The 24,174-nt window shown below is 45.9% G+C and overlaps 1 protein-coding gene across 2 annotated transcripts in view; it reads right to left on the bottom strand.

The window, feature by feature from the left end:
* Window positions 1-24,174, bottom strand: part of LOC138450655 (retroviral integration site protein Fli-1 homolog) — a 299,198-nt gene that overhangs the window by 19,474 nt on the left and 255,550 nt on the right. For both annotated transcript variants that reach the window (XM_069604852.1, XM_069604851.1), the window contains exon 7: window positions 13,919-13,978. In XM_069604852.1, coding sequence (XP_069460953.1) covers window positions 13,919-13,978 — 60 coding nt within the window. The remainder of the gene's footprint in view (window positions 1-13,918; window positions 13,979-24,174) is intronic.

The following is a 24,174-nucleotide window of genomic DNA, read 5'->3' as shown; positions in this document are numbered from 1 at the left end:
CTAGGCCTTGTGTCATTCCGATCATGCAAGTGCAGGAAAGTGGGGAGAAGTGCTGGGGGGGGGGGACAGGTGCAGGGTAGGGCTCTGAATAATAGGGGTGGTTTGGTTGTGCTGGGGTCATGGTTGAGCCTTATGCCGTAGACAATTGAACAATGATTTGCATCCCCAGCATGCGCTGCTGAAAACAACAGACATAAGTATGTATTGCAAAAAATATGTTTCTTAAAGGATGTTTATAGTTCTTTTATATGTATGAAAAAAGGAATTATTAATAACTTATATACAGTGATGTAACACCATGAAACATGTTCACTTATAAAAACCTATGAAATTGACAGAAAAAACGTTGTTAAAGGGATGTTACAGTTAAGATGCATCCCGCTCTTGGGACTCCTCTGCTGCAGTAATTAGCAAGCGGCGTCCCACCTTGGCATCCCTTGGAATTTCCCTGCTGGGTTCTTATGAGCACTTGCCCATACGCACTGCCCCTTCTATTTATGCACTTCTCTCACTGCACAAGGCATATGTGCATTTATAGGAGCACAGTGTGCAATTTGTTATGTAAGGGAAATTAAGATGCAAAAGATTTGTAGAAGATTGTTAAGTGACAGTTGGTGTGTGGAAGCATAATATAGTCATAGGTTTATATGTACAGTTTTTGGAAGTGATTTGTGGATGGATGTGTGACTGTTTGAAAGCAGGCATTGAGGGAGTGTTGGGAATATAAAATAAAAAAGGGTAGAAGGGCTGCCTTGTGCGATAGAGTGCATGTGCCATCTGGGTCTTTTAATGATCCATGGCCTGGAAAGGAGACTGTGGAGACCATGGATAGTTATAAAGGTCCATCAATTATGGTCCTTATTGTATGCTAGAGACAGGAAATAGTTTCTGTCCTTCTATATTTTTCTGTAGTATACAATTGTCCATTAGTACCCGGCGCACCGTGAAGATCGTCAGTTCTATTAACTGTTTGGTCCTTTTCCGAGCCTTACTGTAAGGTAGTCCCGCTCACATCAAGGCATCGAACTCCTGTCGGTCCCCTTCATTCTTTCACCTCCCCCACGAACGTGCTTGGTCCTGTTTCATGGAGGGCATTTTTTTATTTACCTTTTTCCCCATTACTTATAATGGCCGACATGGAAAGGGAGAAGGGACTACGCATAGTCCCTTCTCCCGTGTCATGGTGGCCATTTTGTTGTTTACAATGGCTGCCACTGAAGAGATAACATATCACGTTATCCTGTCCGCTGCGGCCATTAAAAAAAAAGAAATGTCCGCCTGTGAAAGGCAATGCGTCTCGCAGCAACAAAAAAAAACACCATTAGTACCCCAGTGTAACGGGCCAGGGTACTAATGGCAATAAGCCCCATGACTGCGGGCCATTACCACATAAGGTAAGGCCTTAGTTAAGGCCCTTGCCACGCTTGGGCCTGTAACCATGGGCCTCGGGGCATTACCTTATGCAGTAATGGCCTGCAGTCTCAGGGCTTATTGCCTTATTATTCCCATTAGCATAACACAAATTACTAATGGAAATGTTGGAGAATCTTATTGAGCCAAACTACTGTACTGAGAAATGTAAAGTAGATGGAGTATATACGATTATTTTTTTAGATCTATTTTTAACTGTGAGAGGAGGTTCTTAAATGAACCTTTTCTTTGATGGTTTTATTTTATTTTATTTAATTTTTTTGCCGCAGAGGTCAGAAAGTAAGGTGGGGAGGGAAAAGAGAGAAGAGGCACCAACCACAAATATGGAGGGGCAGGTGGACAGGAGAAGATGATGCGCGTGTGTTACATCTAAGGTAGGAGGCAGTGTTTCTCATGCTCCTTCATTACAGCTTCAAAAGCACGTCGAAATTGCTCCCCACTGCACAGTGGTGTGTTGCAGTATATACAGAGTGTGTTGTTTTCGAAAGACATGGGTCAACAGCCTCTTTTATGGCTTGCAAGGTAGCTGGTGGGATTTTGTGTGCCACCGAAGTAGGCTGTGTGGTTATCATACTGGTAGAGGAAGATGAGGTGGAGGAAGACAGCCTACTACTTCCTAAGAAAGGACCAACCTTTCTGAGAGCATTGCGGTGGTTGGATTTGTTGTGGTGGTGCATGGAGGTGGTCCCGTAGGAGTACTGTCCAGGTAGTCTGCGACTGAGTACAAGTTGCACTCAGTGCATTTCCCTTTGGTAGCTTTAGCCTTTGGTACATTCCCAACAGTGATAAAGAACCCATGATTCTCTCTGGGTGCTAGAGATAGGCACCTCCTCTACCTCATCTTCTTGGTCCTCTCCATTGTCTTTTGAATTACTGAAGTTGTTTTGATGGGTAGGTCCTCCAGGTGGTGATGGTGGTGGTGTTGGCTCTTGGGGGGAGGGATGACAATATTTGATGCCGTTTTTAAGATAAATGGCGGTTTTGCTAATATTCTTCCAAGTATGTGCTCTGTGCTAGATTGTTAATGGATAATGAGTAGGAATAGGTGTAGGAGCTGTGCAAGGGTACATTTTGAGCATCAAAGTTGCTAGATCAACTGAAAAATGCAGTTCCAAACTGTTTGCGAAACACGGACCCGTACGCGAATTGTGGACACATTCGCGAACACATCATCATAGCAGGCGCATGCGTGGCCATGTCATACTGTCCGAAAAATCAGTAATGACGTTAGACGTTCGCGAACATCAGCGAACACAAAAACAGTGGAAAAAGTTGCACAAAGAATATAGAAGTGTTCAAAATTATGCTAGAAGGTGGGAATGGCAGAGTTTTAAGGTGACATTTTGTAAATTGGACAACAATTTGGCTGTATTGGGGTAAGTATGATATTAGTAAATTGTAGGAAATTAAAGGTGCACTGGTAAAAAGCCATGCAATTCACTGAAAAAACGTTGTTAGAGGGATATTATAGTTCAAAAGTAGTTGGCTCTAGATTTGGAAATGACCTTGCTAGGCTCTGTATTCTTGGTGCATCGGGGTGAACAATAAGGTTGCAAGAATACAGGTAACTTGTTTGAGGTTTAGCCAAACACCTCATTTGTTGAGTAGGAGAAAAGGGGGGTTTGTTCCTGGCTTTCTTGCTTAATGGGTTTGAAAGAATTGTTCTTACACGTTGTTAACTGCGATGTAATTTCGCTTTTATTTGTGCAAGTGGTTGGTTCATGTTGTCATATACATATAGTACATTGGGGGGTTCTTGAATCCCCTTGTTGTCAGCCGACACGTGATTCGACCCGAGGGTCTTTATCAAGGCTATTGGTACTGGCTTGTAGCCCCCTGTGAGGTCCTGGTTGGAGTGTCTGGTGCTTGCGCTGCGATTGCAGTGGCTCCAGTTGGGCCTTGCGATGCCCGCGATGAGCGTCCTGTGATGTTATAGTTCAGTTGCACTAATAAAAGCCTATCAAATTCACTGAAAAAAAGTTGTTAAAGGGACGTTATGGTTACAAGTAAAACCAAAACCCCCCAGAAATTCACCCGTTTTCATTAGCTAAGCAACCATAACTTGCACCATCACCGTGCACTGCCCAGGAAATGAAAGATGACATCACAAATGTTATTGATGACATCACTGAAAATTTATTTTAATAAACAGTCCTTACAAGGTTGAGTTTATAATGTTTGAAACAAGATGTTAGGGGTGAGTGGGAGAACTATCATGAACTACTTAATGTAGTAAAGAATAAAGGATGTATTCAGGTAAACAAATAATTATATTCTTGTGCTTTTGTTAGTAGAGGAACCTAATCATACATACATATAGGCAATGGTTGCAGCCTGCACCACAGAAGTACAATATTTTTAATCTGGTAATTTCCAATAGAAAATAAATAAATGCTACCTTATGAGAGTTTTGAGTAATGTTAAACATTGAATAAATAGGTAACAATTGAAACCTTAAAACACACTTCTGTTAGTCGAAGATATACATATAAAAACGCACAATCCATACAAATTGCGGGCACATACAGGGAAACTAAAGTAAGGAAGAAAGAAACAACATCACCAAAAAATGACAGTAACATTAGAGTTAATCATCATGTACACACATTAATTGTGTGTTTGAGGCATGCTTATTGCCACATGTATGTGCACTATGAACTCAGATCAAACTGTAAGAAAAGTACTTTTAGAAGATATAAAAAGATTATTGTGTAGATATATAGTATCATTTAAATTTTGGAAATTCTGATTGTCAGTAAAAGCAAAAAACAAGCCCAATCATTCCAGTAAACAAAAACAAGTGGTCCAGATAGGTGATGTCATCTTCCCCGTCTGCCCCGAATCCACATCCCGCCTCTGAGCCCACCCCCTCTCCTCTGATTGGCTGTTGCACTCTCGGTGCCTAGCCTTGCTCCCGACACAGCTTGCGAGCGCCCAATTTCACCCATGCAGCCCAGGTGAGTGTGGTTAGCACAAGGACCCTCCCGGGCCTTGTTCCCATATATTTTATAAGTTTGTTGGGTCCCCAAGCGCCCGCGTGCAGTGCATCTTCCCCGTCTGCCCCGAATCCACATCCCACCTCTGAGCCCGCCCCCTCGCCTCTGATTGGCTGTTGCACTCTCGGTGCCTAGCCTTGCTCCCGACACAGCCTGCGAGCGCCCAATTTCACCCAGGCAGCCCAGGTGATTGTGGTTAGCATAAGGACCCTCCCGGGCCTTGTTTCCATATATTTTTTAAGTGCAGCCCTGTGGCTAAGTGCCTTAAGGGCGGCTCCAACAGAGGCGGCTCCAAGAAGTGTCAGCAGGGGAATCCAGTGGCCAGCTGTCAACCATCAACTACAAGGACCAGTAAGGTAGGAGTGGCCAGGGTCAGGAGTAGAGCAACTACTCTACCTTAGATTCCGAGCCACTTACCAAACCCATCGCAAACAAGGTGACTACTCCCAACTGCATCTCTCTCTCCCTCAACCTCAAATGTAATCATTATTTAATACTGTACCAATCTGACTGGCTAGGCACAGACCCCCATTCCTCTGTATAGACCTATACAAGTCTCTCAAATCTAGTTGGGTTTTGTGTCCAGATTGCATTGCATGATATTTAGATTGCATTGATAGGCCTCTCTCCCACTATAGAGGTCTCTCAAGCGTAGCAGGGGTTCTGTCTCCAAATCGCATTGTGTGATACTCAAATTGCATTGATAGGCCTGTCTCGCAAATCTAGCAGGGCTTCTATGTCCAGATTGCATTAAGTAATATCTATAATGCATTGATAGGCCTCTCTCTCACTATACAGGTCTCTCAAATTTAGCAGGGTTTCTGCCTCCAAATTGCACTGTATGATATTTAGATTGCAATGATAGGCCTCTCTCCGACTATACAGGTCTCTCAAATTTAGCAGGGGTTCTGTGTCCAATTTGCATTGTATGATATCTAGATTGCATTGATAGGCCTCTCTCCCACTAAACAGGTCTCTCAAATCTAGTAGGGTTTTGTGTCCAGATTACATTGTATGCTTCCGGCTGTGCACAAGTGAGGCCCCCCATCTAGCCCCTCGCTTTTTGGTGTGTTCTTCCCATATAAATGTGTAATAAAGCGCTCCGGCGCTTCCTTCGTGCCCGTGTCCCTTCCTTATTTCTCCCCGCCTGCGTCCCACCCATAGCCCCTGATTGGCTACCCGACATCCACACTCCAGCTGGGACCTAGTCCCACTGCGTGCCTCCTCTGCGCGCCACATTTGCTCCCGGCTGCGCACAGGTGAGGCCTCCCATCTATCCCCTTGCTTTGTGATTTTGCCCACAGGCCCTCTTCCCTCCCCTGCTCGGCACTTCCCTCCCAGCTCCCCCTTCCTGGACCCCCTGCCTCCCATCCTGCCCCTGAGCCCTGACTGGAGCTTTGCTCCATGTGACACCTAGATTTGGTCCAGAAGCACGGTGAGTGCCATGCCCTCATACAACCGTGCCTCAGCAACATCTGTGTTGGCCCTGAGGCCCCTTCCTAACCCGCTTTAGTCCTTCCCCACACACTCCCCCTTCCTGTTTTCCATTCTGTCTTGCTGCGCGACCCATCCTAGAGGCAGGTAAGTGCGGCCGCTTCCAGAGAGCCTCCTGGGCCCATAGCATCTACTTTCTGTGCCCATTGCAGCTCCCCAGCACCGTTGCTGCCCGATGACCCTCTCCCCCGCCCCCTGCTTCCCTCACTGGGAAGCCTTCTTCACTGGTCTTCCCAGTGCAGCCCTCTGCCCGGTAGCCCCTGCGGCTAAAGGCCCCAACGCCAAGGGCGGCCCCAACAGAGGAGGATCCAGGGAGTGTCGGCAGGAGTCCACAGGGGAAGGCATGTGCCAGCCGTCAACCATCAACTACAAGGACCAGTAAGGTAGGAGTGGCCTGGGTTAGGAGTAGATCAACCACTCTACCCTATAATCCTAGCCACTTAAACCGATATAAAACAGTTCCAAAATTCATCAGAGTTTCTGTTCCCAAATTGTATTACAAGATATTCAGATTGCATAAATAGGCCTCTCCCCCACTAGACAGGTCTACAAAATGTATCAGGATTTATGTTCCCAAATTGTATTGTATGATATTCAGATCGCATAGATAGGCCTCTCTCCTAATACACAGGTCTCCCCGATCTGGAAGGGTTTCTGTTCCCAAATTGTATTGTATGACATTCAGATTGCATTGATAGGCCTCCCCCCAATAAACAGGTCTCCCAAATTTAGGAGGGTTTCCTTTCCGAAATTAAATTGTATATTGAATCGTATGACATTCCGATTGCATTGATAGGCCTCTCTCCCAATACACAGGTCTCCCAAATTTAGCAGGGTCTCTGATCCCAAATTGTATTGTATGATATTCAGATTGCACTTACAGGTCTCTCCCCACTATACAGGTCCCCCAAATTGACCAGGGGTTCAGTCCCCAAACTGCATAGTATACAGGTCCCTCAAATTGTTCAGGGGTTCTGTCCCCAAACTGCATAGTATGACATTCAGATTGCATTGATAGGCCTCTCTCCCACTATACAGGTCTCCAAAATGTATCAGGGGTTCTACTCCCAAATTGTATTGTATGAAATTCAGATTGCATTGATAGGCCTCTCTCCCACTATACATGTCTCCCAAATGATTAGGGGTTACTATACAGGTCCCCAAGTTGTATTGCATGATGTTCGGATTGCATTAATGAGCCTCTCTCCCACTATACAGGTCTCCCAAAATTATTAGGGGCTCTATTCCAAAATTGTATTGTGTGACATTTAGATTGCATTGATAGGCCTCTCTCCCACTATACAGGTCTTCCGGACTTATCAGGGGTTCCACTCCCAAATTGTATTGTATGATATTCAGATCGCAGTGATAGGCCTCTCACCCAGTAGACAGGCCTGCCAAATTTAACAGGGGTTCTATTTCCCAAACTGTACTGTATCAGATTCAGACTGCATTGATAGGCCTCTCTCCCACTATACAGGTCTCCCAAACTTGGTGGGGGTTTTGAACCCAAAATTGCATTGTGTGATGTTCGGATTGCGTTGTCGGACCTCTCTCCCACTATACAGGTCCCCCCCAAGGTCATCATGGGTACTGTCCCCAGGTTGTACTGCGTGGTGTTCAGATTGCATTGATGGGCCTCACTCCCACTGTGCAGGTCTCCCAAAATTATTAGGGGTTTTATCCCAAAATTGCATTGTATGACATTCAGATCGCTTTGATAGTTGTATGATATTCAGATTACACTGGTGGACCTCTCTCCCACTATACAGGTCTCCCAAATTTGGCAGGGGTTCTGCTCCCAGACTGTATTGTGTAGCATTCGGATTGCATTGGGGGCTCTCTCTTCCAGCGTGCAGCTCTCCCAAATTTTTATCAGGGGCACTGTTCCAAAACTGTATTGTATGATATTTAGATTGCATTGATAGGCCTCTCTCCCACTATACAGGTCTCCCAAATTTAGCAGGGGTTCTAGCCCCAAATTGCATTTTGCGCCATTCAGATTACGTTGATAGGCCTCTCTCCCACTATACAGGTCTCCCAAACTTAACAGGGACTCTGCTCCGAAATTTTTGAATCATGAGGATTACAATACTCCTCAGGGTCCCCCCCACCATACGAGACTCTAGAACATAGTCAGAATTAGTCTCAAGCACAAACTTAGCCTAACCACCTTAACATACTCCTAGTGAGGACCAGACCGTGATACAATAGTTCGACCGCCCTCACCCCTTCCGAGAGACCTACATAGACAGCACTGAACTTTGACCTACACCCCTGACGACAGTACCCCAGCACCAAAACACCATCAAACATCACTCGGAGGATGCACAAACCGTCCCACCGGAAGAACAGACGGTACAAAAGCACCCAAGGCTACCAACACAAAAAGAAATACCAGCACTCCCATCACAACACACAGCAGCCAACTACTCAACCGGCACCTCTGCACTGAGCACCAAAATGCCCCGAACCAGAAAGGGACGCCGAGAAAGGGCACAAGACAAGGCCGCACTGGACACAGGCACAAAAATCCAAACTACCACCGAAGCAACAACTTCAAATGGAGGAAACACAAAACCAAAAACCAAAACAACCAGAACAAAATTTCAAAGAGAAAATTCCTTATATCTCACACCGTACCGCCCAACAACCCAAGAACCACGATACCCCAATGACACAGACACATCAAGACACACAAAGAACATCCCGAGACAACCAGGAAAAAGATGGGAACACCCAAGAAGAAGGTGGCTAGAGTCCGACCCCATCACCCCATACATCACAAGAACAGGAGGAACCCTCAACACCCGCGCCATTTCGGACATAACGACGACAAAGATCTTATAACCAACAACCCAAACATGAACCTGACTGACCAATTCAACAAAGAAGAAGCCTTCACGGACCTTCGCATAACTAGCACAAATGGAGAAGCACCACCACTGAACAGCCAATCTTTCAATTTAGCAGACTGCTTCAATGAAGATGCAGCTTCCGCTGATCCTCATACACCCTCCTACAATGAAGATACAGCCTTTGCTGATCCTCATCCACCCCAATCAACGCTAACAACGATGCACCGCAACCAAACAACCACAAACCAAAACAAGGAACAACCAACAAGCAAAACCACACCAAAAAGATCCACTGCAATCCCATTAATGCAAGATCAATGTCCAAACATGCCACCGAGATATATGATCTGCTCTGCGACGGAGGGATCGACATCCTATTTGTAACAGAAACTTGGCTAGACGACAACTACAAGATCACCCTCAACAACTACTTGCCTGAATACTTCAAATGCGTCCAATCAAACAGAAAAACCAAGATAGGAGGAGGGCTGGCAATCATTCACAAGGAACACCTGGATATCAAACTTGAAGACCCACTAATCATCGATAAATGCGAATCCCTAATCATACGTCTAGCAGTAACACCCAAAACAAACTTGAAATTCGTACTAATATATAGACCACCAAAGTACGATGCAAAATTCGTAGACTCCTTCATAGAAGCAATCACCGTCCTAGCCATCAAACACAATCACCTGATAGTCCTAGGAGACTTCAACATCTGGTTTGAAGGAGAGAGCATGACCATACAAAAATCATTAACCAGCCAACTAGCAGCAATGAACCTACAACAACTAGTCAAAGGAGCTACCCACTCGGCAGGGCATGCACTTGACACAATCTTCGCTAACAAACTACTCCTCACCACGGCATCCACAATTCAAATACCCTGGAGCGACCACCTCATCATCCCCTTCGTAATCAAAATGACCACGCTAACAAACAATCAACCAGACAAAACAACGAAAACCATGAAAAGAAATTGGAGAACCATAAAAAACTCCAACCTGAATGAACTCCTGGAGCTAAAGAAACCACACCCAACACTCATGGAAGAAGATGACCTGGACAAAAAGGTAACCCTGCTGCATTCCTGGATTTTAACTACTATAGACAACATTGCCAAAAAAAACCCCTTTGCTTCTTCTATTAAACGGTCAATGGCAAAATGGATCACCCCACTACTTAGCACCATGAAAAGAAAAAACCGAAGACTAGAACTTGATTGGAGAAAACAAAACGATGCAGCGAACAAACTAAAATTCCTACAACACTACCGGGCTTACAAAAAGGAAATACAAAAAGCAAAGAGGAAACACTATGACAACCGAATCTTCGAAGCACCAAACACCCAAAAAGAGCTCTTAAAAATCATAAACGAAATCAAAAACCCTCCGGGATGCAACAACACACCAACTCCGTCCATGAAACTCTGCAACGACTTTGCAGACCACTTCAAAAACAAAATCACCAACATCCAACAAACCATACAAAGCAGACCGTCTGATCTGACCACAACCCCAACCTACACCCGGGAGGAGCACCCAAACAAACTACGAAGCTTTCCAGAAATATCAGTGGAGACATTTGTGAAACTGGTGAATGAAAGCAATAACTCAGGGTCCCCCGATGACCCCTGCCCACCAGACATATACAAATTGATCCTCAAACAAGGAACACCCATGGAATATCACAGGAACATCCTCAACCATTCCATCATAACTGGGAAAGTGCCACAAGCCTTCAAAACTGCATACATCAGGCCACTACTCAAAGATACAGCGGGAAAAGTAGAGGACCTCTCTAACTACAGACCCATCTCCAATATCCTGCATACAGCCAAGCATTTATAGAAGAGCACGGACTACTAGACCAGGCACAAGTTGCCTTCAGACCATTGAGAGGAACGGAATCAGCTCTACTCTCAATATAGGACGATCTAAAAATCAACGCAGACTCGGACAACAGCACTACCTTGATACTCCTAGACCTATCGGCAGCATTTGACACAGTCGACCATGACACTCTCATAACGAGATTAGAAGGACTTGGAATATCATACACCGCCCTACTATGGATCAAATCTTTCCTAACAAACAGAATGGAAACTGTATGGATGAAACCCTTCAAATCCAGCCCGAGAGATTCCACCTATGGAGTACCACAAGGATCATCCTTCTCCCCGCTACTATTCAACATATACCTGTGTCTACTGATCAGAATCATCAAAAGCCACGGCCTCACCTGCTACAACTACGCTGATGATACACAAATAATCTTCAAAATACAAGACAACCCGGAAAGAAACTCAACGCTAGAAAACTGCCTCCGCGATGTATTCTTCTGGATGAACTCTAACTCCCTCAAAATCAACCCAGGCAAAACTGAAATAATGATTGTCACAAAAAATGGAGGAGAAAACCAATTCATCCCTTGGCCAAGGGAACTCGGGACAACCCCAGCACCCTCACAGATTGTAAAAACCTGGGGGTTCTGATGGACAGTAATCTCACGCTAGAGCCACAAGTAAACGCTATCTTCAAGAAATGCTTCTTCCTCCTGCGAGCGGCAAAGAGAATCTTACCGTTTCTATCGTTCACCAACAAAACAACCACCATCATCACCCTCGTCATGTCCAAAGTAGACTATGCCAGTAGCCTATACCTAGGCATGCCTGAACGACTCCTAAAAAAACTACAACACATTCAAAACGCGGCAGCCAGACTACTTCTGAAACTACCCCGAAGAGAACACACCACACCAGCGCTGAAAACACTACATTGGCTACCAATAAAACAATGAATAAAATTCAAACCAATGTGCATTACACACAGAGCAGTACACAACGAAGGCGCTGTCCTAAGAGACAAATTGCAGCTATATCAACCGACAAGAACGCTCAGATCAAGCATGGACATCCGCCTGGAACCGAAGCCCTACAACAAAAGAAAACTAGGAGGATTCTCCTTCTCTCACCTAGCCCCGAAAACCTGGAATGACCTTCCAAAGTACATACATAACACAAGAAGCCACCTATTATTCAGGAAATTACTCAAAACATGGCTCTTCACATCATAACTAGAAAGACTGGCCACAGGGGCACCGAGATAACTAAAAAAATCAATGAGCGTAGAGCGACCGCGATAGACACTGATCAATCAATGGAAAAAGCCGAGGTAAATATACCACGACATACCAAAGGACCAAACGGGAGACAGTCGCAATACGACCAAAGATAGCAAACACAGCAAACTAAGACAAAGACTAGAACGAATCATCAAGAGGACCATGACCTTAACTATTACCTTCCCCAACAGCCCTAAGGACATAGAGAGGGAAAGGAAGCACTGCGCCATGGGCCCTAATGCAATGGGTGATTAACAGAATGTTTCATCACTACACACAGTCCACCAATAAAAAGCAGGAAACAATGCCCCACCACACAAACTACAACTAAACAACAGTCCCGAGGATGTTCAACCCACGGAAACCAAAGAACCAGTCAGGACAGAAGGATACGAATGTCTGAATACACAAGCTCACCAAGACGGATCCACTAGGACAACACATCAACACAACCCCGACCCTGAACCATTCAAAGCCTTAACCGACCAAGGTCACACTAGATCACCTGAGAATAGATCTCACCCACCCGGTCCCAATCCTGAAGATCAGGTTCAGACGCACCCACCAATCCAAACCACACTCAATAGGCTACAGTTGGATCAGCGCAACTCCACCAAAGCGAGTCGGCCCACGAGGAACTAGCAACATCCCAACCAACAGGTATACAACTCTAACGGAACCATAAGTACCTAAATCAGGATACTGATCCCACTAACCCAACCCTCAATCTTCTGCATACTTAAACCCACACAAAAGCACACAACCATCTGTCTCCCAGCAATCCGCACGCACATTACCACACGGCACCAACAACACATCGAGGCCTTCGCCTGATCCAATACTAGCACCAAAGCCCAGCACTCGGTGTATAACAAGCTGAAGCTGCCAACAGCACACCAATTCTACCACTCTTCTTCTCCCCTCATCCCGACTAACCCTACCCCACCCTTCCTGTTTACAGATCCGCCAGAGCGCCTGGGGACCAATTCCGTTGGCGACGGTGCGCTATACAAGTACCGCTAACATAACATAACATGTCATCTTTCATGTCTTAGGTGTTATTCTTAGCAGTGCACGGTGGTGGTTGCTTAGCTTACCATAACTGGCGAATTTCTGGGTGTTTTCGGTTTTACTTGTAACCATAATGGTCTTTAACAAAGTTTTTTCAGTGAGTTTCATAGTTTTTTATTAGTGTAACTTAAGCATACTGTCCCTTTAACAAAGTTTTTTTTCAGTAAATATATATATATAAAGTAATTTGTTCTATTTATTAAACTTTTAAAATTTAATTTTTTTAGAAAAGTGTTCTGAAGTGCTGCTCATATGAGAAGATATTCAGTGTTTATTAATATTGGCAAAGTTCCCCCTGGAGCAAACTAAAACTGTTTGTGCCCTTAGCTTCAGGCAGGCAATAATTGAAGACCTTACATTGCGCTTTAGAAAAGCAGTTTCAATCAGATACAGTCCCTTGTTCACTCCATCCTTGAAAAATCACTGCTGCAGAGACCATAGCCAGACAGGACCCATGTTACCTCAAAATCTTCGCCTCATTTTGCCATCTCTATGCTTACCTTTTAAGGAGGACTTTCCCTTGAGTCAAATGTCTGTTACGGCCTCATTTATGCCCAGTAACCCTAAAATGTATCCCATCCTATTAGATTTCGGATACCCTTAGTCCAATCTACAACAGCTGAACATTATACTATTAGGAGCATCTGTATACCTGAAAAGGCCTTCACAGCTTAATTCTTTGGATGTGCAGCCGAGTCACTACTCTAAGAGGCCGGATCCCAACTTGAAGCCTGGCTCTTCTTACCGCCTCTTTCCTCATATGAAACATTGCAGCTAAAGGCGGGCTTTGGCTTCCCAACATGGGAGATTCACATTTTCATTTTCCCTCTGTACCTTGTGTACCACTTATGTAAGAAGAAACTCTAGCAATTTCTAAGACGTTTTACCCCCCCATGTGAGCCTTTAGCTTATCACCACACAGGCCTGGCTGCAGAAACCCACCTTGTACCGGTCTGGCGGGCTCGCTTGTCCTGTTCACACTTTGAACGTGAGGCGGAGACCCTGCGTACAGAAATAATGTACATGAAATTAGTGAGAGAAGCAAATGTTAATGCTCAGGGACAAATACATGTTGTGTCTGTAGTTTACATTACATATTATTCTACTTGTTTAAACAAGCCCAGTAACATGTTACAATAATTTGCAATCAATCATGTGTATGCTGAAAGACCAGCTTTTCACAGTGGCATTATTTTCCTGACTGTAGACAGTTAACATGGCCGAATGAAACGGTGTTGACTGCGAAACCACATGTATGAGTGTGAATTGACAATAATGGAGTACATCAACTTACCCAATGTGACCAAACGCCCCCAAACTCCAGCTGGGCTGCACTCTCTCTGACTGTCGTCCTCCATAACCACAGTCTTGGTTGCTCATGTTTATGTAGTTATCTTTATCGACAATATTTGCCGATTGTTTTATTGTTCTGTGCAGCTGGTTTCCTCCTCATGCAGAGGGAACTTGCATGGGCACGTTTGCCTCTGTGGAAGCATGACTTCTTCTATAGCGGCGATGTTTGTATTTGGGTTCCTTTTTTTCTGACCCGCTGAATGGACTGGGCATGCCACACATGTGCGGGCTATGACAAGAGAGTCTCTCCTAGGCCCTAGTGAGGTTCTGCGTACCCAGGGGGACTCCGGCTGGCCCAGTGCAGTCCTCCAGCACTCCCCTTGCTGCGTGGGGTGCAGCGTCTGGGGTCTCTGCACCCTTGATGCCTGCGCACTGGCAAGTCATTGCTCTCATCATGCTGCCCGCTACACATGGCCCCAGGGCGAGGAAGGCCTTCCAGTCTACCTCGTCAGTGCGGGCTGTCCCTCACACAGAGCACATGCCGGCAGGGTTCGTCTGACCATCACAGTCCACCCGGCCTGGACTCACGGTGGGCTGACTTGCTCCCCATTGGCCATCGCCATCTCCTGACCTTTGCCTCTCCAAGCACGAAACCTGGGCGGGGAATGGTGATTTTGTAGACCTGCCCCCTCCAGAGGCGTAGGCAGGGTAGGGCCTGAGGGGCAAGGCCCACCAAAAATCTGTAAATGCCCACTCAGCAGCACTGTGTGGGAATTTACAGATATTTTTGTCAGTGCAGTGAGCCCAACCACATTACCATCAGGCCCCATTTGCTAGACAATCCTGGCTACGCCTCTGGCCCCCTCTGGGCTTGGAGCATGCCAACACACTGTAAGGACGCTTCTTCATGCCCTGCCGCAACACTCATGCGGCACAGTTTATAGACAGCGCTGCGGAGGGGGCACCCCGCAGCTAAAAAACGGGGGCCAGTAACCTGTGGGGCAAGGAGGACAGGAAGGGAGAAGGGCATAGCACTGGCTGACTGTTCACCTCTCCCTCTCACCTCCCTCAGATTCCTGGAGCCGGCCAGGATGAGGGGCACTGCAGGATGCCATAACACAATAGGAAGTTTCAAAGCACCAAAGTCAGGGAAGCAGCAAACACCCAGGTAGGACACAAACAGCACCACAAGGTGCGAATTGCCATCAGCGCCAGCCGGCCGGTGGCGGGACAAGTCCCCACACAAGCAGACATAACCTGGGGCTAGTCCAGGTACAATATAAGGAGCTGCGCAAGCAGCTGAGAAGTACGATCAGTTTGGTACTCTGCACGAGCACCAAACAACTAGTCTCGGTACGCAGCATACTTTTTCTTACCCAGGAACCCTCCCACCCAAGAAAAAGGGCGAAGAGAGAAGAAAAGGGATACAGGGCAATGAACGGGCCCCATGTCGTCGTGGGAAGAGGAAGGCGGCACAGGCCAGAGGGCGCAACCCTGGACCTCATGCCCAAAAATGTCCATTATGTATTATTATGATTGTGTATTATTATGTAATGTGCAATAAAAACCACAGCCTTTTATTGCCAACACTTACAGTATGTGTTTGTGGTATCTGGGTGGCAAGATGGGGGACAGTCAGCAACCTCTTGGGTCCACAGGTCATGCCTTCTCCTTAGGCCACACTGCACACACGCTGTATGATGCGACATCATCTGGGGCCACCATGACTGGCCCCGGAGAAGGCTGACGTGCTCATGAGATTGTGCGACTCTGGGCCGCCCCTGACATGCAGACGGGACACAGCACATGCACAGCTGCACTGGGCCTGCAGCCTGGGCTCTTGCTGGCCTGCCCAGCACACAAGGCCCAGTTTCCCACATTACATTTTCTCTCTGCTCTGTCCCGGTATTATACACTGTTAATGGTACCCTTCGGTACATGTATATATGCCGTATATTTTTGTAACTCACTGTAACTACTGCTTTTTGTAACATGTTTAAGAGTATGTACATGTATATATGCTGTATATTTTTGTAACTTCTGTAACTACTGCTTTTTGTAACATGTTTAAGAGTATGCGCCCGGTTGCCCCTGGGCCTGGTTTTTTGCGCTTTATAAATCAAATCAAATCAAATCAAATCAAATAGCGTTCTTCAAGGCATGGAGTAGCACTCAAGGCCATGGCCCCCAGCGAGCACATTATTACTCCATGTCTCTCTTCGTTTACAACACCAGTTCCCTCCAGTGTTTTATTTCAACTGTGTCCTCTTCTTCTGTTCTCCATCCTCCTAGCAGGTGAGTCCACAGTACTTGGGCAGGGCAGGCCTGCCCATTGTCTTCAGGTTATTGATGCCCTGCAGCAGGGTGAGCAGACGTCCGTAACACTTAAACCCTCTTCTCCTCCAAACACTACTGAAATGTAGTGTCTTGACAGCCACTTTCAAGAGTTAGTCCTACTTTATGTTAGTTGCCCTGTCCCTGTTTTTTACTTTTTAAATCTGGTCACTAATATAGAGTTAGTATATCTTGGCACAGTCAGGTAAAGAGTCCCACTAACTGTACTAGGCACTATCACACTATGTAATAAAGTTTAAATAAACCCCTACTGTGTCTGTGTGGGTATTTCTATTTCAGTTGTTTTCCCTCTTTATCTGTTAATTTATTTGTATTTGCTTTTTATAGCGCCTTTGTCCAAAGCGCTTTACATAAGATGATCAACAATACATAAAATCAGCAATGCAAATCAGTATTCAAATACTGCCGGTATCAATCAATCAGAGGACTGAAGGGTTCCATGCCATACAATCGCAGCAAAAATGGCTGTGATTACAAAATACTGCGGCAAAAACGCTGTGTTTTTTTGCGCCACAATCAGATAAAGGATTTGAGGGACACCCCTGCAGCCCCCAGACCCATTATACCATTTAAGAGGTGTGGGGGACACCCCCGCAACCTCCACTCCCCTTAAATGGTATAATGGGGTACACCTTTACTGGGTCAAACCATGGCATTTTTGGCGCAATTATTTTTACTGGCGACGTTTTTGCCGCGATTTTATTACCTGATACCGGCTGAAGCAGGTGAGTTTTTTTTAGAGAGGAACGGAACAAAGGATAAGAAGTAATAGAGCGAAGAGACAGAGGGAGCAGGTTCCAGTGGAAAGGGGTAAGGAGCTGAAAAGAACTAAAGCGGGATTGAGCACAGGGGGACGGGGAACATTAAGTCTAAAAAGACCAGCAGAGCAGAAGGAGTGAGAAGGAGATAAAATGAGAGGAGAGATACAAGGTAGTCAGGGGTGAGTCCGTAAAGAGATTTAAAAACTAGACAAAGAAAGTTATATTTAAGATGAGAGTAGAAAGACAGACAGCCGAGTGAAGCAAGATAAGAAGAGATTGAGTCCCGATAAGAGAGAAGGCAGAGTGAGTGAATAGAAGAGTGATAGATTGATTTAAGAGGAGTGAGACATGAGCAGGGAAGACCAAAGAACAAGAAAGAACAATAGAATAGTCGCGAGAAGACTAACAAAGTGACAAGCAGTTTTGTAGCATGAAAAGTAAAAAAGGGCAGACTTTGCGAATATTGTAGAGATGAAATCAACAGGCGCGGGATGTAAGGTAGATATGATGGGCGAAGGAAAGATTAGAATCTAAATAAAGGCCAAGATTACGGGCAATGGGAGAAATAGAGAGACTGGAGGGAGGAAAAGAAATGGAAAAGTGAGGAGACTGTGAGAAGAGAGTTTTGGCCGGAAAGAATAAGACTTCAGTCTTTCCGGCATTTAAAGTGAGGAAATGAGAGGACATCCAGGATTTGATGGCAGAGAGGCAGGATGAGAGAGTGTGATGAATATCAGGCGTGAAAGATGAGAAGAAAAGAAAGAGCTGAGTATCATCTGCATAGAAGTGGTGTGATACTCCAAAAGAAGAAATTATAGGGGCAACAAAAGAGGTATATGAAGAGAATAGAAAAGGACCAAAGACTGACCCTTGAGGAACACCATGATCGAGGGAAAAAGATGGAAAAGTGTTGCCACTCCAGGAGACAGCGAAATTATGGTTGAATAAGTACGAAGAAAACCACGATAGAACAGACCCATGGAAACCAAAGTAGGAGAGAGAATCCAGAAGCAAAGAGTGATCCACAGTGTCAAAAGCAGCAGACAGGTCAAGAAGAATAAGAACAGAGGAGTGTTTAGAATAACAAGCTGTAAGAAGAGAGTTAAGCACACAAGTCAGGGCTGTTTCAGTGGAATGGCGGGGACGAAAGCCAGACTGAGTAGGTGGAAGGAGAGATAGACGAATGTTGAAATTTGTGAATAAACAAGATGCTCAAGAAGCTGAGATAGAAAAGGTAGGAGAGATATAGGACGAAAGTTTGAAACAAAAGGTTTCTTTAGGATAGGAATGATAATTGCATGTTTGAAAGCAGATGGAAAAGTAGAGGTGGTGAGACGGATGTTAAAAAAGAGGCAAGAAACGGTACCAAAAGTGGGTAGATATTAGGAATAGGTAAAGAATGAACAGGGTCAGTGGGGGCAGCAGTGGGGTGAGCTTTGGCCAAGAGAAGAGCCACCTCAGAATCTGATACAGGAGCAAAGTTAGATACAGTATTGGAAGGAGTAGGAAAAGGTAAGGGGGGGAAGAGTCATAAGAAGATGACGATAGAATGTTCTGATGTAAGGAGTAATCTTTAGAAGAGAAGAAATTAGCCAGATCAGATGTTGATAGGGATGAATTAATGGAAGGATCAGGTGTAGGAGGAGAAAGATGCTGAGTTAAAGTTTGAAAAAGACGTCGAGGGTGAGTAGATTGACTATGGAGAAGATCAGAGAAGTATGTGCGTTTAATTGTCATAGAGGGCATGATAAGAAAAATAGGTAGCATGATTAGTGGGACAGCGGAGCTTGCGCCAGTGCTTTTTGAGGCAGCGAAGAAGACGGCGCATAGAAGAGAGATGAGAAGAGAGCCAGGGTTGGGCAGGTTTGCGATGGGGCTGAAAAGAAGAAAGAGGGTAGAGTTGATCAAGACTAGAAGCAAGGGGTGAGGAGAGAGTGGACATTGCTTCATCCGCAGAGAGAGTAGAAAAGTGTGTGAGAGGTGGAAGAGAATTTGCGCAGGGATCATAGAAAAGCGAGGAATTGAAGTTGCGTAGGTCACGCCTAAGGAAAGTAGTGGTTGAGGAGGGACAAGAGGTACTAGAAGGAGTAGGTGGGAGCAAAGAAGACGAAGGTAGGGAATGATCAGATAAGTACACAGGAAGAGCAGACATGGAAGAAACAGTGAATGATGAAGTAGGTGTATGTAACCCCCTCTCCCAATAGGAAGATTATAATAGAGAAAAGATAGAAAGGGAGGGGTGTGTGGCTGGATTACATGTGGGAAAGAGAATGTTTTGAGACTTTTGCAGATGGTGATGATGGAAGGTGCGATACAAACGTGGAATGGGAGGGCAGTCCAAGTTCTGGGTGCCAAATGAGTGAAAGCTTGCTCTGTGTGCACGTTAACTTGCAGAGTAGAATCTTAGAAAGCGTGATCTCCTAACCAGATTCCCCTTTTAGAAATCTCCATGCCAAAGGCATAGTGAACACCTTTGCACTGCTACATCAGTCTCCAGATCTGCAGATCCTGCTTTCAGTGGCACAGAGCAGGTTCAAAGGCCACAGATGCTCAGTTTGACAGCTCCAGTGACTCCAAAGTCACTGTAAACAGTGGCTGCATTTACATCAATCTTCAATCATGAGCTAGAACGATAATAATTATGAAGAACTATCCATCTGGTTGAAGGGTCATCTCTAATAATAAGCCAGACCTGGCTTTTGGTATGATGACTGATAGTTCACACATTTATTAAAGCCACATCAGCTTTGTACCATACTCGTGTCCATCCTGTGAACTCAGGCCAGGATTGGAATGTCTAAGTGGATTCTAGCCAGACTCCTTGAAGGACAATAGGCAGGAAAGCAGTCGCTCTTTGAACCCTTGGGAGGTATGGTAACACCTCTCAAGCCCAGGAAACCATCAGCAGGAGGACTCCTGGGAACAATACTTTACAGACGCATACCCATATGAAAAGTCACACCAGGGTGTTGCATACCAAAGGGCCTTTGAAGCTGCCGGCCTGCAAGGGGACAGAGCAGAAGGGACTGGAGGAAGGGCCCCTCAATCTTGATTTTCTATGGGCTTCATTTCCTTCCTGTCCCATCCACTTCATGCAGAGCAGAGCACTTTGAGTATAATGCAAGAAGGAACATGCCACTTGTTACCTTGACTGGGATTGGACCCCTTAAAGCAGGCAGTCTTATACCCCATCCCTATATGACCATGTGCCTTCATATAAAAGGGGTCTCCCACTTCCTGTTTGATTCATCTTGGACTATTAAGGACAGAAGAATTTGTTTGGACCCTGTTGGGAGAGCAGTCCTTTCCAAAGTGAATGCAGGTGTTCCAAGGCACAGGCAAGCTCTGCTCCTTAACCATCTCCAAAGGACATTGGGCATGACTGCTGTTGGATCAAGATATTCATTCTATGCCAGCTGCATCATTACCCAGGCTGCACATTGGAGGTGAAGAACTCCTACAGTTGCCAGCTAGCCTCCCCGGACTGAGAGCGTTGATGTAAAGGACTACTCTTGTACAGGAGTCCCTGGATTGGGACTCAGAGCACCAGAAGAAGCCAAAGCAGCTGGATTGTGTTTTACAGGGCCCGCGATGATACCTTTGGCACTCTTTTTGAACCTCTCCAACCTCTGTTTTGTATACATTGTACCGACTGGATGCCTTATTGTACCAGTAGAGCATGTCACCTGTTGACTTGAACATCAGCTCACTGCTGTGGATGGCTTTGGATCGCCGTCTGGCTCCTCTAGCATTGCATCAAATCACTGGGATATCCACTTTGAGCCACTCTGGACCTCCACTAGAACACCTAGAAGTATTGTGTCACTCGACTACTTGACCCATCGCAAAACATTTCTCGCTCCGGCTTGACTTTTGAACCAATCCTGCTGGGCTCATCGAACTAAGTATATATAAAACTATGCATATTTCTATAGAACCTTGATTGGGCATTCCTTTATTTTGCAGTCTTGTACTATTGCTGTTTGGGTTGCTACTGCTATCACACCCAGACCCCTCTTAAGAGTATAGCCCGTCCACAAGCCATATTATCCCAAAAGGCAAAGGAGGTATTTTTTTTAATTAATTTGTTTATTGGATACAGCACATTTGTACTTCTCGTAAACAGAAATTGAGTCAACATGTCAGCCACAACATTGCCATGAAAATTGGTATGAACACACCCCTTTGGCTGTCACATCTGGGTTGGATGTCAGATATTGGATGTATGGTCCCAACATATCTGGGCGCAGAGCATGCAAAGGCATAGTTCATATAAATGTCACCTCAAGGTCGTGACATTAGGCGATGTCTTGTAACCACGCAGCGGTCCCGCAAGGGGGGCTTCTCCCCCATGTCATTGCTACCCACCTTCTAGCCAGTACCAAAAGGAGACCTACCAATTCTGCGTACGTGTTTGGACATAGATCTGGTACAACATAGCAATTCCACAAGCAGGTCTCTTTTCACCTTCTCTCCCAACACGCAACAGATTTTGTCGAACACCTCCCCCCAGAACTTTGAAATCACTGAACATTCCCACGCCAGATGTACAAAATCGGCCAGGCCAGCCTTACAATGTGTGCATTCATCTGAGGTTTCCAGGTAGTATTTGTGAAGTTTAGCTGGGATGAGGTATGTTTGGTGCACAAAGTTGAAATGCACTTGCCTAAACCTAGTATTTAGTGACATTTTTAGTTTGGATCAAGATGTACCTCCAATCCTCTCACAGATCCCCGCCCCCAGGCTGCTCTCCCATCTATGTCTAGATGTGTCCGCATCCCATGGAATGTCTGACATCAAACTGCTGTATAGCCAGGAAACCAGGCGACCCCCACCCTGGGCCTGAATTACTTTTTAAAGCAAGGGGCAATTAGGTGGAGGATCAGGAAAGGTAGGGAACCTCTCCCTAATTTCGTTTCGTACCCGGGAATACATAAACACATCCAGAGAAGTAGTACCCCACCTCTCCTTCAGCTGTTCTAGGGACATACATTTCCCATTTGGGTAAAAGTCACTGAAGTTATCCACTCCGACCTTGGAGGCCCACTGTAGGTATGCCCGCTCCTTTGTGATCCCCATGCCAACCACATGTCTAGCGGGTATTACTGGTGTGTATAGGATTCCCACTGTCATCTTATTGGCTATCCTTTGCCATAGTGCGCACGTATGGTGCACTATATTGCCCACTTCGGGCTTGGGTTTACATTTACGCAGGATCGCTGTCCTCAATAAGTCTGGCGTGACCAAAGCCCTCTCAACCTGGACATGAGGCCTAATAAAGTGTGTAGCATACCGGAAGGACAAATAGTGTGCTTGTGCCACCCAGTAATAGCACTCAAAATCCAGCAAGGCCAGCCCACCCCTTGAGTAGGGTTGAGTCAGCGTGGTCCAGGACATGCTGGGTTGGCTCCCCATCCATAGGAACCCAGCAACAAGTCCGCTGAGACGCGCAAAGAAGATCGGAGGCAGGTACAACGGGATACTTGTGAACAGGTATAGAAGCCTAGGTAAGCCTAGATAACCATCTTTATCACAGAGATCGGCCCCATCAGAGACAATGGGTGGGCAGTGCACCTATGAAGTGATTCCTTAAGGGAGTCAACGGCCCTGCTGTAATTTTCTCGAAAGAGGATATCCTGGTCCCATGAGATTTCTATACCCAAATACCTGGTTTTCTCCCGCTCCCATCGAAAGCCAAATTCATCCGGGAAGACCTTACTGCACTCTGTAAGGGGGAACACTACAGATTTGCCATGATTGATTTGCAGGCCAGAAAACCCCGCGCACCTAAGCACCTGTCGCATTACTGGCATCAAGCTGTCAGCAGGGTCTCCAGGTATAAAACCACATCATCGGTGTAGAGGGAGATTATTAGTCATTGGGGTCTGAGGTGTATACCCTTCTGCAAGTACCTCTCATGATGTGTGGCTGCCAAGGGTTCCACCACCAGGGCAAAGATCAGCAGAGAAAGGGGGTAGGCCTGCCTGGTCCCACTCCCCATCTCTATTCGGCTCAACATGTGGCCCCCCCACTGAGACTCTAGCAGGGGGGATGTGTAAAGGAGTTCCCCCATCCTGACGAACCCAGCTCTGAGCCCGTTTCCCAAGTACGGTGAAAAGGAAGGGCCAATCCAGTGAGTTGAATGCCTTCTTGGAATCTAATAATACGACTGCAGCCTGCACCTCAGGGTCCACTGCCACCATCACCCCGAAGAGTCTCTGCAACCCATAGGAAGTGTTCCTCCCGGGTACAAACCCTGATTGATCTGCCAGGATCAGCCCAGACATCAACGGGAGAAGCCCATTGACCAGTACCTTGGCAAATATTTTGTTGTCCACATTGATGAGGGAAATTGGTCAATACAACGCAGCTTGCCCTTCTTATTTATAAGTGTAATTGTCGCTTTGCTAAGAGTCGGGGGGGAAGGAAACAAGTGTCAACGATTCCTAATACAGCTGTAGGAGTAGCGGGGCCAGGAGAGTCACATAGGCCTTGTAAAAGTTCACAGGAGAGGCCATTGGGTTCTGGGGCTTTACCCCCTGGGAGGTCCCTAATGACCAAGAGTATTCCGTCCAGTGTCATTTCCCTACCAAATGCCCCCTGTTGGGAGGGCTCCACCCAGTAGAGTTCAATGTCCTCTAGATACTGCTGTATCGAGGCGGCACCCACATTTCACCATGAGGCGTACAGCTCATTGTAGAACTCCCGGAAGGAATCTGCTATGTTAGCCACATCATATTGCAATTTCCCCTGCAAGTCCCTTATCACTTCAATATACTGCAGTGTCCA

The sequence above is a fragment of the Ambystoma mexicanum genome, chromosome 1p, assembly GCF_040938575.1.
Source record: "Ambystoma mexicanum isolate Mex_15411 chromosome 1p, UKY_AmexF1_1, whole genome shotgun sequence".
Taxonomy (NCBI): Eukaryota; Metazoa; Chordata; class Amphibia; order Caudata; family Ambystomatidae; genus Ambystoma; species Ambystoma mexicanum.
The sequence above is the reverse complement of the archived record's forward strand: the minus strand, read 5'-3'. Positions and strand labels throughout refer to the sequence as shown.